Source organism: Mirounga angustirostris, unplaced genomic scaffold (genome assembly GCF_029215605.1).
Source record: "Mirounga angustirostris isolate CCGP_5_RB_7025 unplaced genomic scaffold, mMirAng1.0.hap1 SCAF_4, whole genome shotgun sequence".
NCBI lineage: Eukaryota > Metazoa > Chordata > Mammalia > Carnivora > Phocidae > Mirounga > Mirounga angustirostris.
Genome location: NW_026991712.1, coordinates 161207472 through 161229910, shown reverse-complemented (window position 1 = coordinate 161229910; position 22439 = coordinate 161207472). Strand labels below are relative to the sequence as shown.

Genomic DNA, 22439 nt, shown 5'->3' with positions numbered 1-22439 from the left:
TGTGGTATTTATGCCGTAGGTGTGCTCACTTGCAATAGCTGTGAGAATGTGAAATACTCTAATAAATAAACAATACAATCTGACAAATTTGAGGTTTTAAAAACTGGGGCAAAGCAACAAAGAACTGTGCCTCAAGGGGCCCAGAAAGCGGACCTGCTGTTAAAGCTCCCACACAATTACATACCTGTGCTACTGGCTACTGGCACTGCAGTGGTAAAAAACACCTTCTCAACTTTAGACGCTTGCTGCTGGGGGGAAAAAAAAAAATCACATTTACAGCCACTCGAGTATGGCACATCTCCAAGGACCTGAAGCCTGCCCAACTGTACTGGTCATCCAAGAGGACAGAAAACCCTCCGTGTTCAAGGATTTTTGCACTGAGTGATGTTTTGTTTGTGCTCTGACATGAGGTCACTGCACTGTTTGACATTCAGTGCTGACGATGCAGCCAGCTTTGTCCCCTACCACTTGGCTGTCTCCCAGCTGCCCAATCTAGTAGGTTCTGTCTGCCCAAAGGCTCCGCCGAGGCTGCTTTGCTTAAGCTGGGTCTTCTCACAGGGCTCCCCAGGGCTAGCTTCCCTACAAGCCCTCCACTGCCGCCACACCCCGACACTTCTGTGAGGCTGGAAGGTTCTTTTGCCTCCTCAAGGATCAAGCTGCACACTAAGGACCGGCTAAGACCCTCTTATGGGCAGAAGAGCCCCGGGAAGTGTGCTGTAAGCCGCACGGGGAGCAGCTCCAGGGTGGGCCCAGGCCTCAAGTCCAAGCCCCACCACCTCTTAGTTCTTGAGGCCAGGCAAGTGATTTAACATCTTAGACTCTCAGTTTCCTCATCTGTAAAATGGGGATGATAACCAAAGGACCTCTCCGAGGGCCCCCGTGAGGGTGAAATGAGAGGAGGCGTGTGGAGCCTGCGGCGCATGGTGAGCTCACAGCAAATGTGCGCTATTTATGTTACTATGAGGCGGACCATAGAGTCAGGCCCAGAGATCACCCCTTTCACTGTGGTAACACATCCTGTTACACTGGCTACAGGATTTCTGCTTTCTGCAAGTGTTATCTTAAAAAGGCTTTGTCGGGGCGCCTGGGTGGCTCAGGCGTTAAGCGTCTGCCTTCGGCTCAGGTCATGATACCAGGGTCCTGGGATCGAGCCCCGCGTCGGGCTCCCTGCTTAGCGGGAAGCCTGCTTCTCCCTCTCCCACTCCCCCTGTTTGTGTTCCCTCTCTCGCTGTGTCTCTCTCTCTGTCAAATAAATTAAAATCTTAAAAAAAATAAAAAAAAGTAAAAAAAATAAAAAGGCTTTGTCTTTTATCCCTTTAAGGAGGGAAAAGGGTCCCTCCTGGCTGAGTCTAGGAGGAATGTGAAAGCTTCTGGCTAAGTTGCAGACTTAGCTGACACTATAAAATAATGATGGAGAAACGAGACCCATATTTACATACACAAAGATAAATTGTATGGAAAAGGAATGACACCTGCCCCATGCAGCTCTCCAGGGCAGATCCAGAAAAAAAAAATGATAAAAATGACATGGAGCAGATTGGATTACGACACCAAAAAGGCCTTTCCAGTGACTCTGGCTATCTGAACATGGAATCAGGTGGCCTCCAGAGGTGGCTGGCACCTGACCTATGGAATCTGAATGCCCTGGCCTCACTGTTCAGCCCTAGACTACCTTTTCAGTTTGATAGCGTCATACATCTACCCAGACATTCTCCTACTTGGTACATCCTTTTCTCCATCTATTTCCCCCTCATACCTCAAGGCTCACCTGCCCTGGAAGGCTACCCAACAAGCCCCGACTCTCTGCACCCCTCATCTGGCAGCACGATGTAGTAGTCAGGAGCACAGGCTCTGGGACCAATCTGTCTATGCTCAAATCCCAGCTTTGCCACTTACGAGCTGTGTGACCTTGAGCTAGTCACTTAACTTCCCTGGGCCTCAGCTCTCCACTGGGGTAAAATCATACCTACCTCCTAGGCTTGTTGTGATTAAATGAGCAAAGCATTGAAAAGTGCTTAGTTAGCACAGTGGGTCACATTTAGACATACAGACATTTAGAGACTGTAAAAATATCAGTGGTTGCTAAGGGAGGGGATGAACAATTGAATAGGGATTTTTAGGGTGGTGAATCTACTCTGAATACAGTAATGGGAGACACATGACATCATGCATCTGTCAAAACCCACAGAATGGTGCACACAAACAGTAAGCCTTAATGTAAACTATGGACTTTAGTTAGTAATAATATATCGATACTGATTCATCAGCTGTAACAAATGTGCCAGACTAATGCAAGACATTACTAACAGGGCAAACTGGGTGGGTGGGCGGGGGTGGGGGTGGGGGTGGCCAGGGAGTGTATGGAAATTCTCTGTACCACCTGTAGAATAAAATTTAAAAAAAAAAAAAGGTAATCTAAGAATAATATACGTAAGGTAATGACTGGCACGTTAGACCCTCAATTTCAAAAAGTGCTTAATCAGCACAGTGAGCCCTTACACATAGTAAGGGTTCAATAAATCACTGCAGTTATTTTTTTATTACCATTTTTATTATTATTTGGCACTTTTCCTACTGGTAATGTTAACTTTCTTTGAGGCATTTTAGCCTCTTTAACTAGAATGTAAGTTTTTATGAAAAAGAGATCATGGTTTTCACTTTTCTGTAACCCCAAGAGTATCATGCATGGTATCTGGTAAACACCAGGCCTTCAGGGCACCTGGGTGGCTCAGCTGGTTAAGCGTCTGCCTTGGGCTCCAGTCATGATCCCAGAGTCCTGGGATCGAGCCCCCGCTCAGCAAGGGAGCCTGCTTCTCCCTCTCCCTCTGCCTCTGCCCATGCTTGTGTGCTCTCTCTTTTGCTTACTCTGGCTCTCAAATAAATAAATAAAATCTTAAAAAAAAAAGAAAAAATACCAGGCCCTCAAAATATATTTGACTGAATGACCAAGTCATTTCCTTCATCATCGAGACCAAACACTTCTGTAGAAACTGGCTCTCGAGGAGGCCCTGGGAGCACAGATTATCTCTCTGACTTGGCCACTGCTGTGTTTTCTGCCTGATGGGGTCCCACCATCCCCTCACATCAGTCTGACTCTGCCTTGGAGAAGAACCCGCTTTCCTAAATTGTTCTTGGGCCTCTGCAGTCTGTTGACTGCTCTGCTGTCCTGGATGGTGGCGTGACACTGCAGATGGAATATTCGTTCACGTGCCTCCTGCTACCTGGCAGAACGGGAGGGCTCTTTCTCTGCTTTCCTGTTGCAGGTGTGCATCATGGCATTCCCTGGATTTCTACCACTCGGTCATGGGGAAAATGACAAAGAGGCCGAATCACAGGTTTCGGGGCAGATATGATAACCATTTTCCTTTCTGAAGCAAAACCTGGGAACATGTCACCTATGTAAATACACTCCACCCCACTGGATCCGTTTAGACAGAGTACTTACAATTTGTTCTTGGTTTTGCGGTGAACTGGTGGCACCATTTAAGATCCATTGCAAGTTCTGTTCTCCCATGACCAGGCTGGACTGCAGGATGGCCGTGTTGGGCGTCGGGGTGATGGTGATAGTGGGATTATTAGTCAGGACAGAGTTGGCGCCCAGGGGCAGAGTCTGGACCACGGCCGGCAGGGGCTCAGTAGTACTTTGTGATCGGGGCGGTGCCGCCACGCCTGGTACGGCCGCCGAAGCCCCGGCAACGACAGAGAGTCCCGGTACGACGGGCTGCGGGGCCTGGGGGTGCGGAAGAAACTCTTGATGATTAGCAGCAAACTGTGTGCTGTGGGAAACAGGCACTTCTGGAGGTTGTAAGAGAGCAGAGGGGTTGCCAAATGCAGCTTGCTGGGCACCAGTTCCTAGGGAAGGAGCAGGCGGAGGAGCAGACGGTGCTGAGGCTGGTAGTAGAGGCTGCGGTGGCTCGGACATGCCAGGCTGCAGTACAAGTGGAAGAGATAAAGATGCTGAATTTCCTGTGGGTGGCGGAACATCACTGACTGACTCTGCATCACCATTAAAACTTTCAATCAAGGCAGCTGGCAAGAAAAAAAAATAGAAATATATATACATATCCCAAGCCTTACAGGAGCCACAAAAACACAGTCATCATGGCGATACCAAAGACAGCTGAAGTCCGTTAGGGCCAAGAGCTTCATTCCTAGAAGGCTGGCTTCCCACTTTCCATTTCATCACCCCTCTGGTCGATGCGCCAGGCTTCACGACCGACCTCTCTCTCTAAATGTGAGGAGCTAGTCTAGGCTTCACCGTAACAAAAAAAAATGTATTCTAAGGCTTTTCTGGAAAAGAGACTAAACATCCTTTTTTGGCATAAGCAGCGAACACGCTTTCTGACTGCTGTGAAGCTTCAGGGACAGATTTTCATTCAAACACAGAAGGATCTATGCATCTGATGCCGGTCGTGGATCCTGCCCACTCATGAGCACAGTATCGCATCAGAAGAAGAAAGAGCTCACAGCTCCTCTTATTTTTGAGAGCCAACAAAAGCTTTTGGAGAAAGAGACCCTCTTCTTTTGAAGGGCTAGGAAAAGCAGGCCCTCAAGTAGACTCTTGCTGAGGGAAGGAGAGGAAAAGATGGAATCAAACAAAAGGCTCATACTTCCCGGAGCCCTCACCAAACGCACGCATTGTTCAAGGGAACTGAAATCTACTTCATGGCGCCCGCATCGGTGTGTCACCGAGGGAGATTCACTCCTTTGCCCGGTGCCGAGACGTGAGTAGGAAGAGAGTCTGTGGCACAAACCTGTCTGTTGAGGATCTTCCTGAATTGCTGTATCATCGGAATTCTGGAACATGGATTCGAAGATGATTGCTGGTGAAATTGTGCTGAGGTCCTGGCCCTGTGATTGATGGACAGAGACAAAGATGTGAAACTTGTCATCCTGAGGCAATTCTTCACCGGGAGAGAACACACAGCAGCAGAACTAGAATGATCTTTTTTGATACGCTTCTTGTTTCTAACTTCTTCCTTTCCAAGGTGACATTTATTTCCCTCAACCTCAGACACTGGAGATTTGGGTCCTCAGATACTCTAAAACAAGAGCCCATAAACTATGACCTGTAGACTGCATGCCTGTTTTGGGAAATAAAGTTTTACTAGAACAGATGCATGCTCGTTCATTTATTGTCCACGCTGTTTTCATGCTCTGATGGCAGAGCTGAGTTTTGTCAGAGACTCTGCAGTCCGCAGAGCCAAAAATATTTTACTATCCGGCCCTTTCCAAAAAAACAGCTTCCTGACCCCTGCCCTAAAAGAAGACCAAATCCTTCCTAAAAATGGGATTGTATAATATCTATTACCTGCAACCTGCTCTTCTCATGTAATAATATACTGTGAGTATCCTTCAAGGTCATTACATAACTTCTATGATAGTCTAACATGTATGCATGGTAATGAATCAAACAATACAAAACTTTTCACGAGAGGCAGTAGTTATCGCCTTATACTCACTATTGTTTGTCACTGCAAGTTTCTTTGTAATTAAGAATTAAGAAAACGTCAGAGGCATTTTTAAAAAGATAAAATGTGTGTGTGGGGGGGGAACATAATGCCCTGACCGTCTGACTCCTGATAGGCACCAAATAAAATGGCCACCTCTAGGCTTCTCTTTGGTGAAGGGGAGGGGACAGCAAATCTTTACCTCTAGTCCAGCTCCAACCCACATTTGGTAGGGCAGGAGTGACAGAGGCAAATGCCTCCAGGAGAGCAGGCAGGTAACACAAGTAATGAAGCCAGGGTGGTGGGGACGGGAGGCTGGGACAAACCGGAGAGCATGCGCCCCTGGCACCTAAAGGGCTTCAGAGGAACGCTGCCCTGTGATGTGCAGACTGGGGATTTCCAGCGCTCAAGAATGGTCTGAGATTTGGATTTTTTACGTGAACTCTACTGACTTGTAATTAAAAGCAAGTAACTGAAAACAAAGCACTGTATAGACCAAACAAAACCCATCTCCTGGCCATATTTTGTGTCAGTGCCAACTTGTGTTTAAAGGTCATTTTGCAACAACTCTGCTTCTGGGAGGGGGAAGGATCACTCTGGGCCTGGGCAAGTGTGGTGAGTGGAACTGTCCAGCAGCCTAGAGGTCCTCAAGATGAAACTGCCCATTTGAGCCAAGGGGGCCATTATTCTAGCATGATTCCATCGACTGGAAGATGAATCTGATTTCCAGCATGACACACACTGAAGGCACAAATCAACATGAGGCCTTCTGCTCCCAGTGCAGAGGGAGTTAAGGATCACAGGCCAAGACAGTGGCCTTCAAAGTCTTATCATGATGCAAAGTAAGAAATGCATTTTATATATACACACATACATGCCTCACATTACGTAACTATCCATATGCATAACTGTAACAAAAGTCTACGAAACGAGAGTTATCCTTACTACACGCAATGCCTTCTGATACTCTCTGTTGTGCTGATACCCTAAAAATGCTGACCATAATCCCCTACTTTATAACCCAATAAAGAGGCACAGCTCAGTTTGAAAAGCAGTGGGCTAACAACTCCCACTAAGCTGTCAGCTCTACAACTTCCTCATGGTGGTTATTTTTGTTTTACCTGTTTACAAAATATCCGCAGTAACGCTGTTAAAAAGGAATAAGCCTGTGTGACTCCAAAAGATCACCTACGAAAATGTTCACAGCAGCACTATCCTGATGGCTCCAAACTAGAAACTATCCAAATGCCCAAGGGAAGCAGAAAGACCAAATTGTGGTACATTCACTTAGTGTAATACTGCTCACCAAGGAGAACCAATGATCTACAACCATGCAACAATATGGATTCATTTCTTAAACGTGATGTTGCCAGGAAGAAGCCAGCACAAACCAGTACAACGGGCATGATTCCAACTGTACAAAGCACAAAAATAGGCAAAATCCATCTTAGGTTGTTAGCAGTTGGGATAGTGATTATCCTTAGGGAGAGGCAATAGCTGTTAGTGGGCATGGAGGGTGGGAGGCTTCTGGGATGCTGGGAATGTTCTATTTCTTGATTTGGGTGCTGGTTACATGGATGTGATGAATTGTGATCATTCATTAAGCTGTGCATTTGTGGGGCGCCTGGGTGGCTCAGTCGTTAAGCATCTGCCTTAGGCTCAGGTCATGATCCCACGGTCCTGGGATTGAGCCCTGCATCGGGCTCCCAGCTCAGCAGGGAGCCTGCTTCTCCCTCTCCCACTCCCCCTGCTTGTGTTCCCTCTCTCACTGTGTTTCTCTGTCAAATAAATAAATAAAATCTTAAAAAACAAAACAAAACAAGCTGTACATTTGTGATAGGTATACTTTTCTGTATGTATATTATACTTCAATAAAAACTATTTTTTAAAAAAAAGTGCTGAAGGGACCGTGACTCAGCCACTGCCAGGCTTCAGAGCACAAACCCTGGGGGCAGAGTGAGTTCAAGCAGCTCCCCAAGGTAGAGGAGACCAGAACAGGCTGAGCCTCTGGGGCCTGGAGCAGAGAGACAAAGAACCCTGGGAGCTGTCAGGGACCAAGATGGATCCCGGAGCTCAAGAGCAAAGATGCCCAGAGGATCATTCCCTAGCCACTTCAACCCTCCTTTAACATAAGATCCGAGCAAACCGAAGCTCACTTCTGGGACACACATACACACATGGCTGCCCAGAAACCTAGAAAAGGATGACCTCGTCAAAATGTATCATTCAGTATTAACAATTCATCATTTTTTTTTAAAAGCAGAACAAAGCAAAATTAATTCTATTGCTTCAAGGAATTGTGGCCTTAGAATGAAAGACTACAAATGAGACTATTTCCAATCCTGGAATAAATGATGGGTGGTGAGGGTACACTATGTAATTTGACCCCAAGGGACAGAGCCTCTCTCCCTGATGTCAATTGTGTTAGAAAAGGCATTCCTTTTTCCGCCCCCCCAAGAAGGATTCCTCACCTGATGACCCCAGGGCTCCAGAAAGCTCTTTAGTCCTAGGTCATGGCCCTGGCCAGGGAGTGGACGCCTAAACAAACCATTTAATACAACCTCTGAGATTAAAGAGATATTATACCCAGAAATCTTAGGTTCCATAACTCAGAGGGCATCGAGGCCGTCCAGTGTGGAAATTTTATTTTAGACTATTAGCTCTGATATGTGAAATCCTGTGAAGGGCTTATGTGATGTCTTTCTTTGTTCTTCAGATTGGTTCATTTCTATTGCTCCGTCTTCAATTTAACTTGTTCTCTCTTCTGTCATTTCCAATCTGCTGTTAAGCCCAACCAGTACATTTTTTACTTCAGATACATTTTCAGTTCCAGAATTTCCATTTGATGTACTTTTTATAGTTTCTTTTTCTCTGCTGAGATTTCCTATTTATTCAGTTACTACAATCATATTCCTTTATGTCCTTGAGCATGAAGGAGCTACTTAGAAATTCTTGTTTACTGGGGCACCTGGCTGGCTCAGTCAGTGAAGCATGTAACTCTTGATCTTGGGGTCGTGAGTTTAAGCCCCACACTGGGTGTAGAAATTGCTTAAATAAATAAACTTAAAAAAAAAAATCGTTTTCTGTGAATTCTAGCACCTGGCTCATCTTGGGATTAGTCTCCAAGATTACCTTTGCTTTGAGTAGGGGTAATGTTTTCCTCTTTCTTCTTACATTTACTAATTTTAGATTACCCTGGACATTGTAAATGATATGTTGTAGAGACTCTGGATTCTGTTACACTTCCTGGAAGAGTGTCTGTTTGTCAGCTTGACTATTCTGCTGATCTGGCTAGGCTCCAACCGCAAACTCGGTCTTCCCTGCAGGGGACAGCGGCTGCCTCTCTGTCCAGCTCCTCAGCCTTGGCTGGGCTGCTTAGGGTCGGTCTCACACACGCACAGTTCGGGGGCCAACCAGAGAGGTGAACAGTTTATACAAAGAGCCTGGGGCTCCCACTTTGTGTCTCTTCACTTGCCAGGTGCTGCTGTGGTAGCTAGGAACTCTGTCCTCTGGTTATTCAAGCCAGTGAGCCTGAATGTTTCCTGAGTTTTAGCCATCTTGTTTGGTGTCACCTGGGGCTTGCCCTGAGGCTGATAAGCCATAAAACTTGAAAACCTATCCAGTCCCTTTGCCATTGTCCACGTGGCTCCTTCTTCCAATCTTTACCTCTGCCTTTTTGGGGGCTGCTCTTTGGTGCCTTCAAGTAGTTGTTCTTGATCATTTGGCCAGCATATGAGGTTGTTTTCTATGGGAGGGTTGGTCTGTTAAGAGCAACTCTGCCATTACCAGAAGAATCCAAGCCTTGGGGTGCTTAGATAAAAATGCAGTGTCAGATGCCATTCCCAGAGGATACTGATGAAGCAGGCTTGGGGTGAGGCCCAAGAAGCCACGTCGTCAGAAGCGCTGCAGATGACCCCACTGACACACTCTGGGAACCAGCACACATTTCAGGGCATTCCTGAGTCTTTCCGCCTCTATTCAAATACCGCCTATCACATTGATTCCTTCTTATTTACGCATATACTCATAGAAAATCCAACTTAAGTTATGTTTATTTACCATAGAAGAACAACAAACAATGCACACTTAACAACCAGTGTTGGTGACAGAGCAAAGCACAGATCCTCATGAAGGAGCATAAGCTCAGGCTTCAGGCAGTGGCCTACGAGGCACATCATGGAGCCACAGGAATGGCAGGGAAATTCCACACAGAGTGAACTGAAGCCATCAGATCAAGAGACAGTGGGGTTGCTCTTTAGAAGAGAGCTTATAGAGAAGGTTCCCTTCAGGAACCCAATGCAGTGAGCTCAAAGAAAGACAAATACAGACTCTGGTCAGATCAGCAGGGCTTGAGGAAGTCTGCAAACTGGACTTCTGCTGAATTCTGGCCCTCCCCGTATCGTGGACTAATTTCAAACTCCTCAAGGACAGACCACACCTACTTTTCTACCACTACAAGCTCAGCACCAGCACACTGCCTGATGGACTAGGTCGTCAACAGATATTGGCTAAGCGAATAAAAGAAAGAAATTTCCTGGGGCCAGAGGTTATCGAGTGAGTGACATGGGTCAAAAGGCATTAGACATCAGAGAGAACAACCTCTCCCATGGGGGCTCTATCGGGAAATAAACCAAAACAGCCCTAAATGGTCAGTAACTGGACATAACCAAATCTGGAAGACTGCAAAGGCTGGCCTCCCTCAATTTTCCCACCAAAGGGAAGCACTCAATTCTTGCACTTATTTTTCTCATACTCATATCACAGGTACACTTACTGTAGAATTTTCTCGCAGTTCAGAATCTGTGGACAGAAGGCTCAAGTCACTCAGACAAAGTGAGTGATTTGTATCCTGTGAAAGAGAAAAAATTCTAACTGAGTAACAAAAAAATCAGAATTTATAGTAGCATAGCATGTAATAAAACACTTGATCACAATGTCCCTATGGTTCCAAATGTCAAGATTTGTTACTTGGAGAGGTAAAAACCATCCAAAGAAAGGGCTATGTGAATTATTTTAATTTTTAAAATCCTGATATTCTTAGAAGACTGTCTTATATTTCTTAAAGATGGTTAATAGAAGAGTTTAAGAAATCTCATGACTCCGGCTCCAAGTAACAAAAGCTGTAATAATATGAAATTAGTAATATTTGTATAATTGGTTTTATCCTTTACAAAAAGCAATTTCACATGACCTCATCTGCTATTCATATGAACCTGAAGTATTTTATTTTTTTTTTTAAGATTTTTATTTATTTACTATTGAGAGAGAGAGAGAATGATAGAGAGAGAGCATGAGAGGGAGGAGGGTCAGAGGGAGAAGCAGGCTCCCTGCTGAGCAGGGAGCCCAATGGGGGACTCGATCCTGGGACTCCAGGATCATGACCTGAGCCGAAGGCAGTCGCTTAACCAACTGAGCCACCCAGGCACCCCGAACCTGAAGTATTTTATATTCCCATTTAAAGTATGAGAAAATTAATGCTAAGACTGACAGTGAACTGTCCAAAATCACATAGCTAATTAGCAGAAACACAAACCCAGTGCTGATGGGAACTCCACTACTGTATCGCTGTGTCCCCAGCATCCCAGGGATTCTTACTCAGCAGTACTGAGGACTTGCTTTCAAATACGACTGCCTCGGCTAACTCTGAACTCTGGATTCCTAGAATGCCAGCTGCAATTCACACACTTTAGGTGGTATCCCTGCTTACCTCATGGATCAGATGTTTCCATTCATACATGCATTCAACAAATAGTCACTGAGCGTCTACTATGTATTAGGAACTGTTCCAGGCCCAGGGATACAATAATGAACAAAACAAGGTCCCTGCCATTAACATAAGAATAAAACAAACAAACAAACAAACAAAAAACAAGGTCCCTGCCACCATAGAGCTTACACTGGGGTGGGGGGGTGTGACAAAATCCCCGAAGAATACAAGATGATGCTAAGTGCTACGGAGGGTAGAGGGAATAGGGAATGCCAGAGCAGGAGATGCCCTTTTATTAGATCAGAGGAGGCCTCTTAGGTAAGCTGGCATTTGAGCAGATACTGAAGGAAAGAGAGCATGGGCCATGCACATCTCTGGGAAAAGTGTTCTAAGCAGAGGGTACAGCAAGTACAAAGGCCTGGAGGCAGGAATGGGCTTCCCTTGTTCGAGGCACTACGAAGAGGACAGTACAGCTAAAATGAGAGAAAGAGAAGTAAATGAGGCCAGAGAAGTGACCAGACCAGAATCTATAGGGCCCTGTGGGCCACTGTAAGATTCTGACTTTTGCTCTAAGTGATGCAAGAAGCTACTGGAGAGTTATGAACAGAGAACAGACATTATTTGCCTTATGGTTTAGAAAGATTGCCCTGGGTGAAATAGGTAAACCAGTCTGCGTCAAGGCAGAGTGGGAGTAGGGAGAAGGAGAAAGGTGTGAGGAAGATCACTTAGTGGTTACCGCAGTAATCCAGAAAAAAGGTGACAGCAGCCTGAACAAAGTTATCAGAAATGATCAGATTCTACGTATATTCTCAAGGTAGAGCTGACAGACTTTGCTGGCAGATGTGGGATATGAGGGGAAAGAAAGCGGTATCAAGAACGACTCCAAGACTTTTGGTCTGTGCCACTAAAAACACAGAGGTACCATTTACTAAGGTGGGGACCTGTAGGTGGAGGAGGTTTGGACATATCAAATTTGAGAAGACTGATGTTTTCTGGGTTGAAGAGGGAGGCTGAATATATTGCTCTTCCTCAACTTATAGTGCAGCTACGTCCTGATAAACCCAGCCTAAGTTGAAAATGCACTGAATACCTAACCTTCTAAACATCACAGCTTAGCCTAGCCTACCTGAAACGCGCTCAGAACGCTTACATTAGCCTATAATTGGGCAAAATAATTTAACACAAAGCTGATTTTATAACAAAGTGCTGACTAGCTCCTGTAACTGACTGAATACTGTACTGAAAGGGAAAAAACAGACCAGTTGAATGGGTCTGGAATAGTTGGAAGTGTTATCAGTTGTTTACCCTTGTGATTACAGGGCTCACAGGGGGTTGTGGCTTGCTCCCACTGCCCAGCATCACAAGAGAGGATCATACAGCCTACTGTTAGGCCAGAAAAAGATTCAAATCAAAATTCAAAGTATGGTTTGTACTGAATGCATATCACTTTCACACCCATAAAATCAAACCATCCTAAGTGGGGCCTGTCTGTACAAGGCTAGAGTTCAGGAAGAGATCCAGGCTGGAGATCTTTATTTAGGACTTAGAGGCAATCTAGATGGCATTGAAAGCCTGGGACGAGAGGAGCTTCCCTTTACTGGGGAATGAGCTGTGACCCAGAGAAGACGAGATCTGAGCACCATGCACTGGGGCGTCCCAGTGCTTAGGGGCTGTCACCAATTAAAGTGTCCTTGGATTGTCACATGAATGAGAAGATTGATCACGACTTAGTACAGGCAGCTTAGTAGATGAAGACTCTCGGATCTTAATGTTTTTATCTGGTTTTCCAGAAGAGGAAACTGAGGCACAAAGATGCCATTTGCCTAAGGGCATCCATCTGATCAATAGCAGAGCTTGGATCTGAATTCAGGAAGCTGAGCTCCACAGGCCACAGCCGTCACAGCTAACGTTATTTTGCCTCTCACAACACAGGGGTCAAGAACCAGGCTCTGGAATCAGACTGCCTGTCTCAATTAGAGTAATTAAAAGCTTTGGATACTTAAGCAAGTCATTTAATTTCTCCTTGTCTCAAAAGTTTCATTACTGGTAATGTGGCGCTAATAACAGTATTGACCTCACAGAGCTCTTCTGAGTGAGATAATCCATATAAAAACACTTAGCACCGAATCTGGCACAAGGTAAACACTCAGTAAATGTTAGTTATTGTTACTAATAAGATACAGGGGCAGAATCTGTTTGAAGGGATCCTTTGCTATTTAAAAATTGGAAACCAGAGAATTAAAGTATGCTGTCTCTCCCCAAATCAAAATCGTATTGCCTACTTCAGGTAAAAACCTCATTTTTCAAAAGGAGGTCAGTATGTTTCAGTTCCTTTATCTATGAAATAGTAAGATAATAATAATACTCACTTCCCAGGTTTAAGAGACATACATAAGTGCCCAATATGTTAGAAGTAAGAACAGTAGGGGTGCCTGGGTGGCTCGGTCGGTTAAACATCTGACTCTTGATTTCCGCTCAGGTTGTGATCTCAGGGTTGTGAGATCGAGCCCCATACTGGGCTCCACACTTAGTGGAGTTTGCTTCTCTCCCTCTCCCTCTGCCCCTCCCCATGTTCTGTCGCTCTCTCTCTCTCCCTCAAATAAATAAATAAATCTTAAAAAAAAAGAAGAAGAAGAAGTAAAAACGGCAAATTTCTCCTAGGACCTCTCCAGAATGGAGCTGCAGAGGAGAGGGAAATATGGTAGAGGGCCTTGGCAAAAAACAGACCAACTGTCCAAAACTGCAGAATAATGTTCTGTGGTTCAGCACCTCCTGTCAGTGGCTCTCAAACCTTCTGGCCTACAGACAGTTCAAAAGGGCAAGGAACCTTCCAGATTCTGCCTGGTTCTCCAATGATAGATTAAACAGATGTATGAAGCAAAGCATTAATTTGTGTTCCAAACTCAAGTACAGATGTACCATTTTGTAGACACAAATGAGAAAATAAGACCCTTTTAGAGCATCTGGCTGACCCATCTGAGACCTCTGGTTACAAGGCACCTCTTGCACCATATCTGATGGGAAGGAGGCAGAGCCGAATCAAAAGCTGAAGTACAGGGCGCCTGGTGAAATTTCTGGCTTGCACCATCCTGTCACAAAGACACAGATCTTGACCCTGATTTCTTCCCTCTCACTGACGGATACATAGAGAAGATGTTTTAACCTTTTATTTTGATACACAAACAAATGTTGCTGTTCCATGTTGCCCAGATCAAAACAAGGGACAAAACACCACGCACCTCTGATCCATTGTGATTTGGAAGTGCATTGTATGAATGTCCTTTGTTATCGTGACCTTTCATGTGACTTTTGAGACTGTACTGAGTGCTGAATGTTTTCTCACAGCCATTACTGGGGCAGAAAAAGGGTCTTTCACCTGCAAGAATGACAAATAGTGTTAATATTCCCATAGTCATTTCACTGGATTCAGACATCTACTTTTCCCTAACAGAGGGAAGTAAATATTCCTGAGGGTTCAGGTAACAGTTGTTACAAGTTGGACAAATTACATGTTAACCATTTCAGTCCTAAAACTGAATGTAGAACAAACATAGCCTGCCCTGGTAAGTTTAAAGAGAAGATATGTTCCCCCCCCCCCCCCCAGCTTCTTCTTTTGAGAATCTCTGCACTGGTTTCATTTCTTAAGGTTGGATTCCTGAGTCCAACCTTTAGATCCTTTTACCTCTGGAAGAAGCTCAAACATTATAGGTGAAGGCTAAGCTGATTAGGCTTGCTCCTTCCACGAAGCTCTACAGGTCCCAAGGGAAACACAGATACTTACTGGCTTGATGAAGGTTAAGAGGAAAACTACAAATCAGCCTAAACTCACCAGTATGTGTACGGACGTGAGTTTTAAGGTGGTGGCTTGCCGCGAACGCCTTCCCACAGCCATCATGATCACACCTAAGGAAGTTGTTTAAGCAAAAGAAACAGCAGTCATTAGGGAAACAGGTCTTTATCGTCACCATCTCTTATAAATACAAGCTCAAACTAAAACACATGTTCAGAACACTGAGGTCTCATCGAGGAAATTGGTTTTAGAGATGGGAAATGGAGATAGGTCACTGGAAAAAGTGACAGATCTGGGAACAGAGGGAACTGATGATCCAGGATAAATATTTCTTGTCCTACAAGTAAGTCACATGTTGAGAGTTCTGACAATAAAAGTCTTTTGATGAATTACTTAACAGAATTCTATTGACGATCCAGAGCCGATATGGAAAATCTACTGCCAGTGGAATACCAGGGATGTCAATAGTGGGAACAGAGGCTCTCACAGAGGCAGGAGGCCTAAAATATAACACTACAACAAAATCAGTCCCAACTACATTGACCATATAATATAGAATGTATAGTGGTTGTAATGACTTATTCATAATCTTCAGTGTCAAGATCCATTTCTTTCTCTTTTACTTTCTTGATAACCAGCGCTGGAAGTAATCTCTCCCTCCTGAGAACTCCTGAGGCATTTATCTATGTGCTTCTTTTATGGCATCTGTCATTTCCAATCTTATTTTATCTCTATGTGTATACATTTGTTATCTGTTCTCCTAGATTATAAACTCTTTGAGGGCAGGGTCCAAGTAGTCCTTTACATCTGCTGTAGTTCTTGCACACAGCAGACATTCAGTAACTATTTATATGAATGAATGCATTTTCTTGTAAGCCAAAGTATTTTATTTCTTTAAATAGAAAGCTTCTCTGGAGCATTTTACTTCTTAATAATATATAATCATGTGTCTAAAGCTCCATCTAATATTCAAGAAAAATTAGCAGTTTTAACCCTCAAAAAATGCATGTGATTGAATAGAAATTAGAGTCCCCTCAACAGCCCTATGGAGGAAAAAGTAACCCAAGCGTCGCAAAATGTGGAGAGTAACCAACTAGAATTTAAATACTCTTACTTTCAGGGGTACCTGGCTGGCTCAGTCAGTAGAGCATGCGACTCTTGATCTCAGGGTTTTGAGTTCAAGTCTCATGTTGGGCATACAGCTTACTTATTTACTTACTTACTAAATAAATAAATACTCTTGCCGTTAGAGGGGCTATGACTCAGGAATGAATCTTTAATTTTATTATTTTTTAAAGATTTTATTTATTTATTAGACACAGCGAGAGAGGGAACACAAGCAGGGGGAGTGGGAGAGGAAGAAGCAGGCTTCCCATCGAGCACGGAGCCCGATGCGGGGCTCGATCCCAGGATCCTAGGATCATGACCTGAGCCGAAGGCAGACGCTTAACAACTGAGCCACCCAGTCGCCCCCAAATCTTTAATTTTAAAACACCATTCCATTCAGTTGATGTTTAAGAGTTGACTGCCCCTGAAGACAGGGGCACCATCTAAGGATCCTGATAAGGAGAGGGGGAAGGTAGCATATTTGATGCCATGTACGTAACAGCAGTCTCTCCTGCCACAATTCAGAGACAATGTTTATGGGCAAGTTTTCAATAATACATCTATATTATATTTAGGGGAAATCCTTACAAACTGATGATCTTATTTAAAAAGTCATATAGGGGCGCCTGGGTAGCTCAGTCGTTAAGCGTCTGCCTTCGGCTTGGGTCATAATCTCAGGGTCCTGGGATCGAGCCCCGCATCGGGCTCCCTGCTCCACAGGAAGCCTGCTTCTCCCTCTCCCACTCCCCCTGCTTGTGTTTCCTCCCTCGCTGTCTCTCTCTCTCTGTCAAATAAACAAATAAAAATTTTAAAATAAATAAATAAATAAGTAAATAAAAAAGTCATATAATCATCCCAAAGTTGTTTTTGAACCCCTACTGAATGCCCAGACCCACACTCTACACTATGAGTAGAGAAGAAGGTAGATGATACAAGTCCTTCCTTCAAGGTTACCCGTTTACACGTGTATGTATTAAATACACATATATACACATGTATATATAGATTGAAATACAGACAAAAATGGATGCTCCTATATGTGTGAATACACACGTATTACAAGGCAACAACTAAACAAGCCACAAAATAAAATACCTGCATTCTTACCCCTCATCTCCCCTCTCATCGTCTCCTCTCCCCACCTCGATTTTTAGGTAGCTCTCCCTTCCGTTGTGCTCAGTCGTTTGAGCACCTCGGTCTCATGTACTGTCTGGTTACTGGGGGTTTCTTTCTCACCAGACTACGTGCCCAAGAGAAGAGCGTGTGTCTTAGTATTTCTCTAGCACCGATAAAAGTGCCTCCCACCTTAAGTGAGTTTCAACAACTGCTCGTTGAAAAAGGGAAAGCATGAGGCGGAAAGGCTACCACCAGAGTCCAGAGTAAGGATGCTCTTAGAACCCATCGCCACGCCTCCCGTGTGCAGCAGTTGGTTGTAGCTGCCAAAGAACTAGCGGAGGGAATTCTCTTTCCACTTTGAAAAATGTCAGGGCCACATGACGACACCCAGCTGCAACCTGGTCAGCGACAAACAGACGACAGTAAGACTTACCGAAATGGCTTTTCTCCTGTATGGGTTCGAATGTGCTTCCTCAGATCACTGAGTGTGGTGAAGTACTTGCTGCAGCCTTCGGATTCACAGTTAAACGTTTTCCCTGTGTGAAGCCTCTGATGTGCTTTCAGCCTGCGAGACAGTCCAGAGACAAAGTCCCTCGGTCATTTGCATAATGTACGACAGAGCTTCCCCTCCCATGTCAGCTTAATGTGCTTCAGGATCCAGTGCCTAAGAATTCCATATCCATAATATACTAGTGTGCAAAATTTTTTGCTTGAAGAGAAATTCAGAGAAGTATGTAGCCTAGTGGTAGGAGTGTGACTGTGCAGCCAGACTGCCTGGGACTCAAATCCTGGTCCCACTTCCTATTGGATGGGGGAGCCTCGAGCCAGGTACAAAACCTCTCTGTGCTTCCACTTACGTAACAGCTCTGTGAGGATTAGAACTCAGGACAGTGCTTAGCACACGGTGAGTGCTTCCTAAGCGTTAGCTATTGCCACATTTGTTATTTTAGACCCAAAGTTGAAGACTAATAGAAGTCTCCTGATACAAACGTGTACAAGAGAACTGGCTAACGAGTGGTAGAAAAAGTTATCTTCAAGGTGAGGAGGGAAAGAAAATGACAGAAGCCTCTGTACAAGACCCTGAGCCAAGGGGAGGCAACAGTACAAGTATTAAAATCCCCAGGCCAGTATGTCACTCCCGGAGATACAAATCTGAACACGAATGTACTATCCTTTTTAACCAACCCCATATACGTCAATCTTTAAGTAAGTTCCTCCAGCGAATTTTAAACATTCGAGAGCACAGCTGTGCTCTTTATTTTTTAATTTTATTTTTTTAAGTAGGCTCCATACCCAGCGTGGAGCCCAGCACGGGGCTTGAACTCACGACCCTGAGATCAAGACCTAAGCTGAGACCAAGAGTCGGACGCTTAACGGACTGAGCCACCCAGGCGCGCCCCAGCTGTGCCCTTTAAAGCACTGGAATTGCCCATCTGCACAGGGCAAGGAGAGGGCTCGGCAATCACAAGGCCAGGGACAGGGGCTGGAGGAGAGGCCGACCTGTACAGCGTGTTGAACGCCTTCTCACAGCCCTGCACGTCGCACTCAAATGGCTTCTCCTTCGTGTGCACTCGCACATGGATCCTGAGGCTGTAGGAGGTGAGGAAGGCCTTGCCACAGCCCTCCTGATTGCAGACAAAGGTGTACTCTCCTCGGTGAGTCTTCTGGTGGGTGCGCAGGTTGCCTGCTGTGCTGTAGGTGCGGGGACAGCCCTCAAAGGTGCACTGGTACCGCTTTACCTGGCAGACAAAGGACACCTCATCAATAGGACAGAAGAGCTGCCCAGGGCCTAACTGCCCCCAGAGCCTGGCTCCCAGGAAATGTGGACACAGAGGTCGGAATCATAAACACAGAAAACAACCTCTAACAACAAAGTGGGGAAATCTTCCCCTTGATCAAATCACGCCAGAACAACAAATAATAAGTCACAGGGATGAGATAAGCTTGTAGGCAGATGAATATTCTAAATGAATATACTAAGGGGGGTTTTCAAACTCTTAGCATACATCTAGCATCTAAAGGTGGGCCCACACTGTTACAGTTACCTATACTGAAATAACATTTTGGCTTTGTTTTGTGTTTTTTTTTAAATTTATTTATTTATTTTAGGAAGAGAAAGAGAGACTGAGACTGTGTGTGCAGGGGGGAGGGACAGAGAGAGTCTTAAGCAGACTCCCCACTGAGCACGGAGACTGACACGGGGCTCAATCTCATGACCCTGAGATCGAAATCAAGAGTTGGACGCTTAACGACTACACCACCCAGGCGTCCCTTGACTTTGTTTTTTTTTTTTTAAAGATTTTATTTATTTTTTAGAGAGCGAGCGAGAGAGAAACAGCATGAGAGGGGCGAGGGTCAGAGGGAGAAGCAGGCTCCCCGCTGAGCCGGGAGCCCGATGTGGGACTCGATCCCAGGACCCTGGGATCATGACCTGAGCCGAAAGCAGACGCTTAACCATCTGAGCCACCCAGGCGCCCCCTTGACTTTGTTTTAAGGCTTGATTAAACACCCTGCTTTATGGCACCCCACCTTGATTGGAATTGACCAATGTTAAACTGGGTCTAAAATATCCTGACATTGACATACTCAGTCATCAAGCAGTATCTCCCTAGCATAGTTTCCACTGCAAAGTTTCAAGTCTATGAAATGAAAATACTGTATCGTGAAATTCTTGGAGTATTTGCTGGTATGACATTTCTCAAAATGCCAGCCTCTCGGTTTCACTTTCACCGCCAAACTTCTTGAGAGGGTGGCATACATGTGTGCCTCCCTCTCCCTCGATGCCCACATATTCCTTAACAACTTGGCAAGCTGGTTTCACTGCAGGAAATTATTCTCTTGCACTTCCCAGTGGCCAAACCCTTCCATCCTTCTCCATTTGCCTTCACTTATTTGCAAACCTCTTGCATCGCCCTCCCTTCCTGAAAACTTGTCCTTCACAGCACAGCAATCCCACAGGGCTCTCTTTATCTTCTTCTCCTCGAAGCCACGCCTTTCCCTTCACCTTGATATGTAGGTTTATTCTGGAACTTATCTCTCCCCTCCCATGCCTGCCCAGTGCAAGGGAAGCAGCCTTAGATGTGGCTGGAGGAGACTGAATCTCTGGCACTTATGTTCAAGACCTTCCGCAACTCATTTTGCTTCTCTGAGCCTCAGTTCTTTATTTCTCAAATGAGTATTAATGCCTACCCTGCCTGTCTCATGTGCTGTGGAGTGGAACGAAATGAGATCAAACATTTGTGAAAATACGTGGTGAATGATCTGATGCTGTACACACCAGGGTGCTAGTATTGTCTCCTCTTCAGCTTTCGCCAACATCTTCATCCTTTGACCCGACCTTGCTCCAAAGCCAGTCCACATCTCCAACTACACTATTAGTATTCATTCCACAGTTACTGAACTCTCAGGTCCCAGGCAACAAGCTAGATACCATATCAGATAACAAGTGAACAAGACAAAAATCTCTGCTTTTAAGGAGTGCCAATTTTAAGGAGGTATATGTGCACAAATTATTATAAACTATGCTGAGCCCAGCAACAGATATTTGCCCAAGGTGCCTAGGGAATATAAAAAAGGGAAACCTAACTCTTCCTGGAAAGACTAGAAGTAGTAAAAGGCTCAGAAGCTGAGGTCCTCTCTCTGAAGTGTTTTTTTCACTTGCCTGTCTGTTGTAGGGATAAACTGAAAATGTGTTCCTCAGACAAACCAGGAAGAGAAGGGCAGTCTAGAAAGTGGTGACACAGGGTGCCTGGGTGGCTCAGTAGGTTAAGCATCTGACTTCAGCTCAGGTCATGATCTCAGGGTTGTGAGATCGAGACATCAGGCTCCCTGCTCAGTGGGGAGTCCGCTTTTCCCTTTCCATCTGCACCCCCTCTCAAATAAAAAAAAAGAGGTGACACCTTGGGAACTGCATGGAAAGAGGAATGAGTGTGCTGGTACAGTGAACCACAAACATACCTGCAGTATATAAGAGACTATAAGGAGAAGGATCTAGAAAAATAAGGTGAGGCCTCCTTAGTCAAGCTATGGAGTAGAAGAATAGGACAATGGGGGCTCACCAATGGATTTCAACCAAAAGAGCAACATATCAGATCTGCAGTTTAGGAGAGATCCTTCTGGTAGCCTAGTGGAAGATGGACTGGAAGGGTAAGAGAACAGAAGAAGGCATAGAGACTAAGAGAAGAGGGACATTAGTCCAGGAGGGGATGAGAAGAACCTGAACAAGGAAGTGAGAGTGGACAGTATGAGAAATGAATTCCAGAGAAATTAAAGGGGGAGGAATGACTGGCCATAGTGGCAACTGGGTGCAGAGAAGCAGAAGGGGTTAGGCGGAGGCAAAGTAGAGGTCAAGAGTATGGCCTGGATGACTAAACAGATGGTCACATCACCAAGCTGGGGCTGGATGGAGGGTGGAGAAGAGATCATGAGTTGGCTTTGAGGTGGTGCGAGGACTTCCAGGTAGAAACTTCTAGTAGATAGACATACAGGCTGCAAGCTGAAAGGAAAGCCTACGGCAGGAGTCATCAGTACACGTAGATGACTTAACCTATAGCAGGCTCTGGTTCAAGCCCAGCTCTGCCACTTATTCTGTAACCTTGGGAAAATTACTTAAGTGCACTAAGCCTCACTTTGCTTATCTATAACATGGAGAAAACAAAACCTGTGTTTTTAGGTTTGTTGTAAGGATCAAGAATAATTTGTGTAGGGGCGCCTGGGTGGCTCAGTTGGTTAAGCGACTGCCTTCGGCTCAGGTCATGATCCTGGAGTCCCGGGATCGAGTCCCGCATCGGGCTCCTTGCTCCGCGGGGGGCCTGCTTCTCCCTCTGACCCTCCCCCCTCTCATGTGCTCTCTGTCTCTCTCATTCTCTCTGTCTCAAATAAATGAATAAAATCTTTTAAAAAAAAAAAGAATAATTTGTGTAAAGCATTTAAATATGGTGACAGGCGTATCATAGGCATACAATAAAATAATAGCTCTTGTAAGAGGACAAAGGCTAGACCTTGGAAAGTCACCAATGTGTAAGGTGCTGGTAAAAGAAGAGAAGCCACTGACAGGTGAGTGGGGGGAGGGGAGGGGAAAACAGGAAGAGATGCCAAGGAGAACGATGGCACAGAAGCCAACAGAAAAAGGATCTCAAGGAAAAAGAATGATCCAAACATGAAATGTCCAAGAAAATAAGGAAGACAGGACTGGGGCAACTCCTGGATCCAACAGCTAGGAATCACTAATGGCTTAGCAAGGCTAGTTTTAATGGACTGCTGGGGCCCG

General features: G+C 45.1%; 1 protein-coding gene across 2 annotated transcripts in view; it reads right to left on the bottom strand.

Moving 5' to 3' along the window:
• Nucleotides 1-22439, bottom strand: part of MTF1 (metal regulatory transcription factor 1) — a 40759-nt gene that overhangs the window by 5261 nt on the left and 13059 nt on the right. The window contains exons 3-10 of one of the 2 annotated variants that reach the window (XM_045898042.3): nt 18671-18909; nt 17604-17735; nt 14987-15060; nt 14397-14533; nt 10225-10299; nt 4755-4851; nt 3446-4029; nt 185-248 (exon numbers count right to left, since the gene is read on the bottom strand). In XM_045898042.3, coding sequence (XP_045753998.1) covers nt 185-248; nt 3446-4029; nt 4755-4851; nt 10225-10299; nt 14397-14533; nt 14987-15060; nt 17604-17735; nt 18671-18909 — 1402 coding nt within the window. The remainder of the gene's footprint in view (nt 1-184; nt 249-3445; nt 4030-4754; nt 4852-10224; nt 10300-14396; nt 14534-14986; nt 15061-17603; nt 17736-18670; nt 18910-22439) is intronic. The other variant, XM_045898043.3, reaches the window with a different exon arrangement.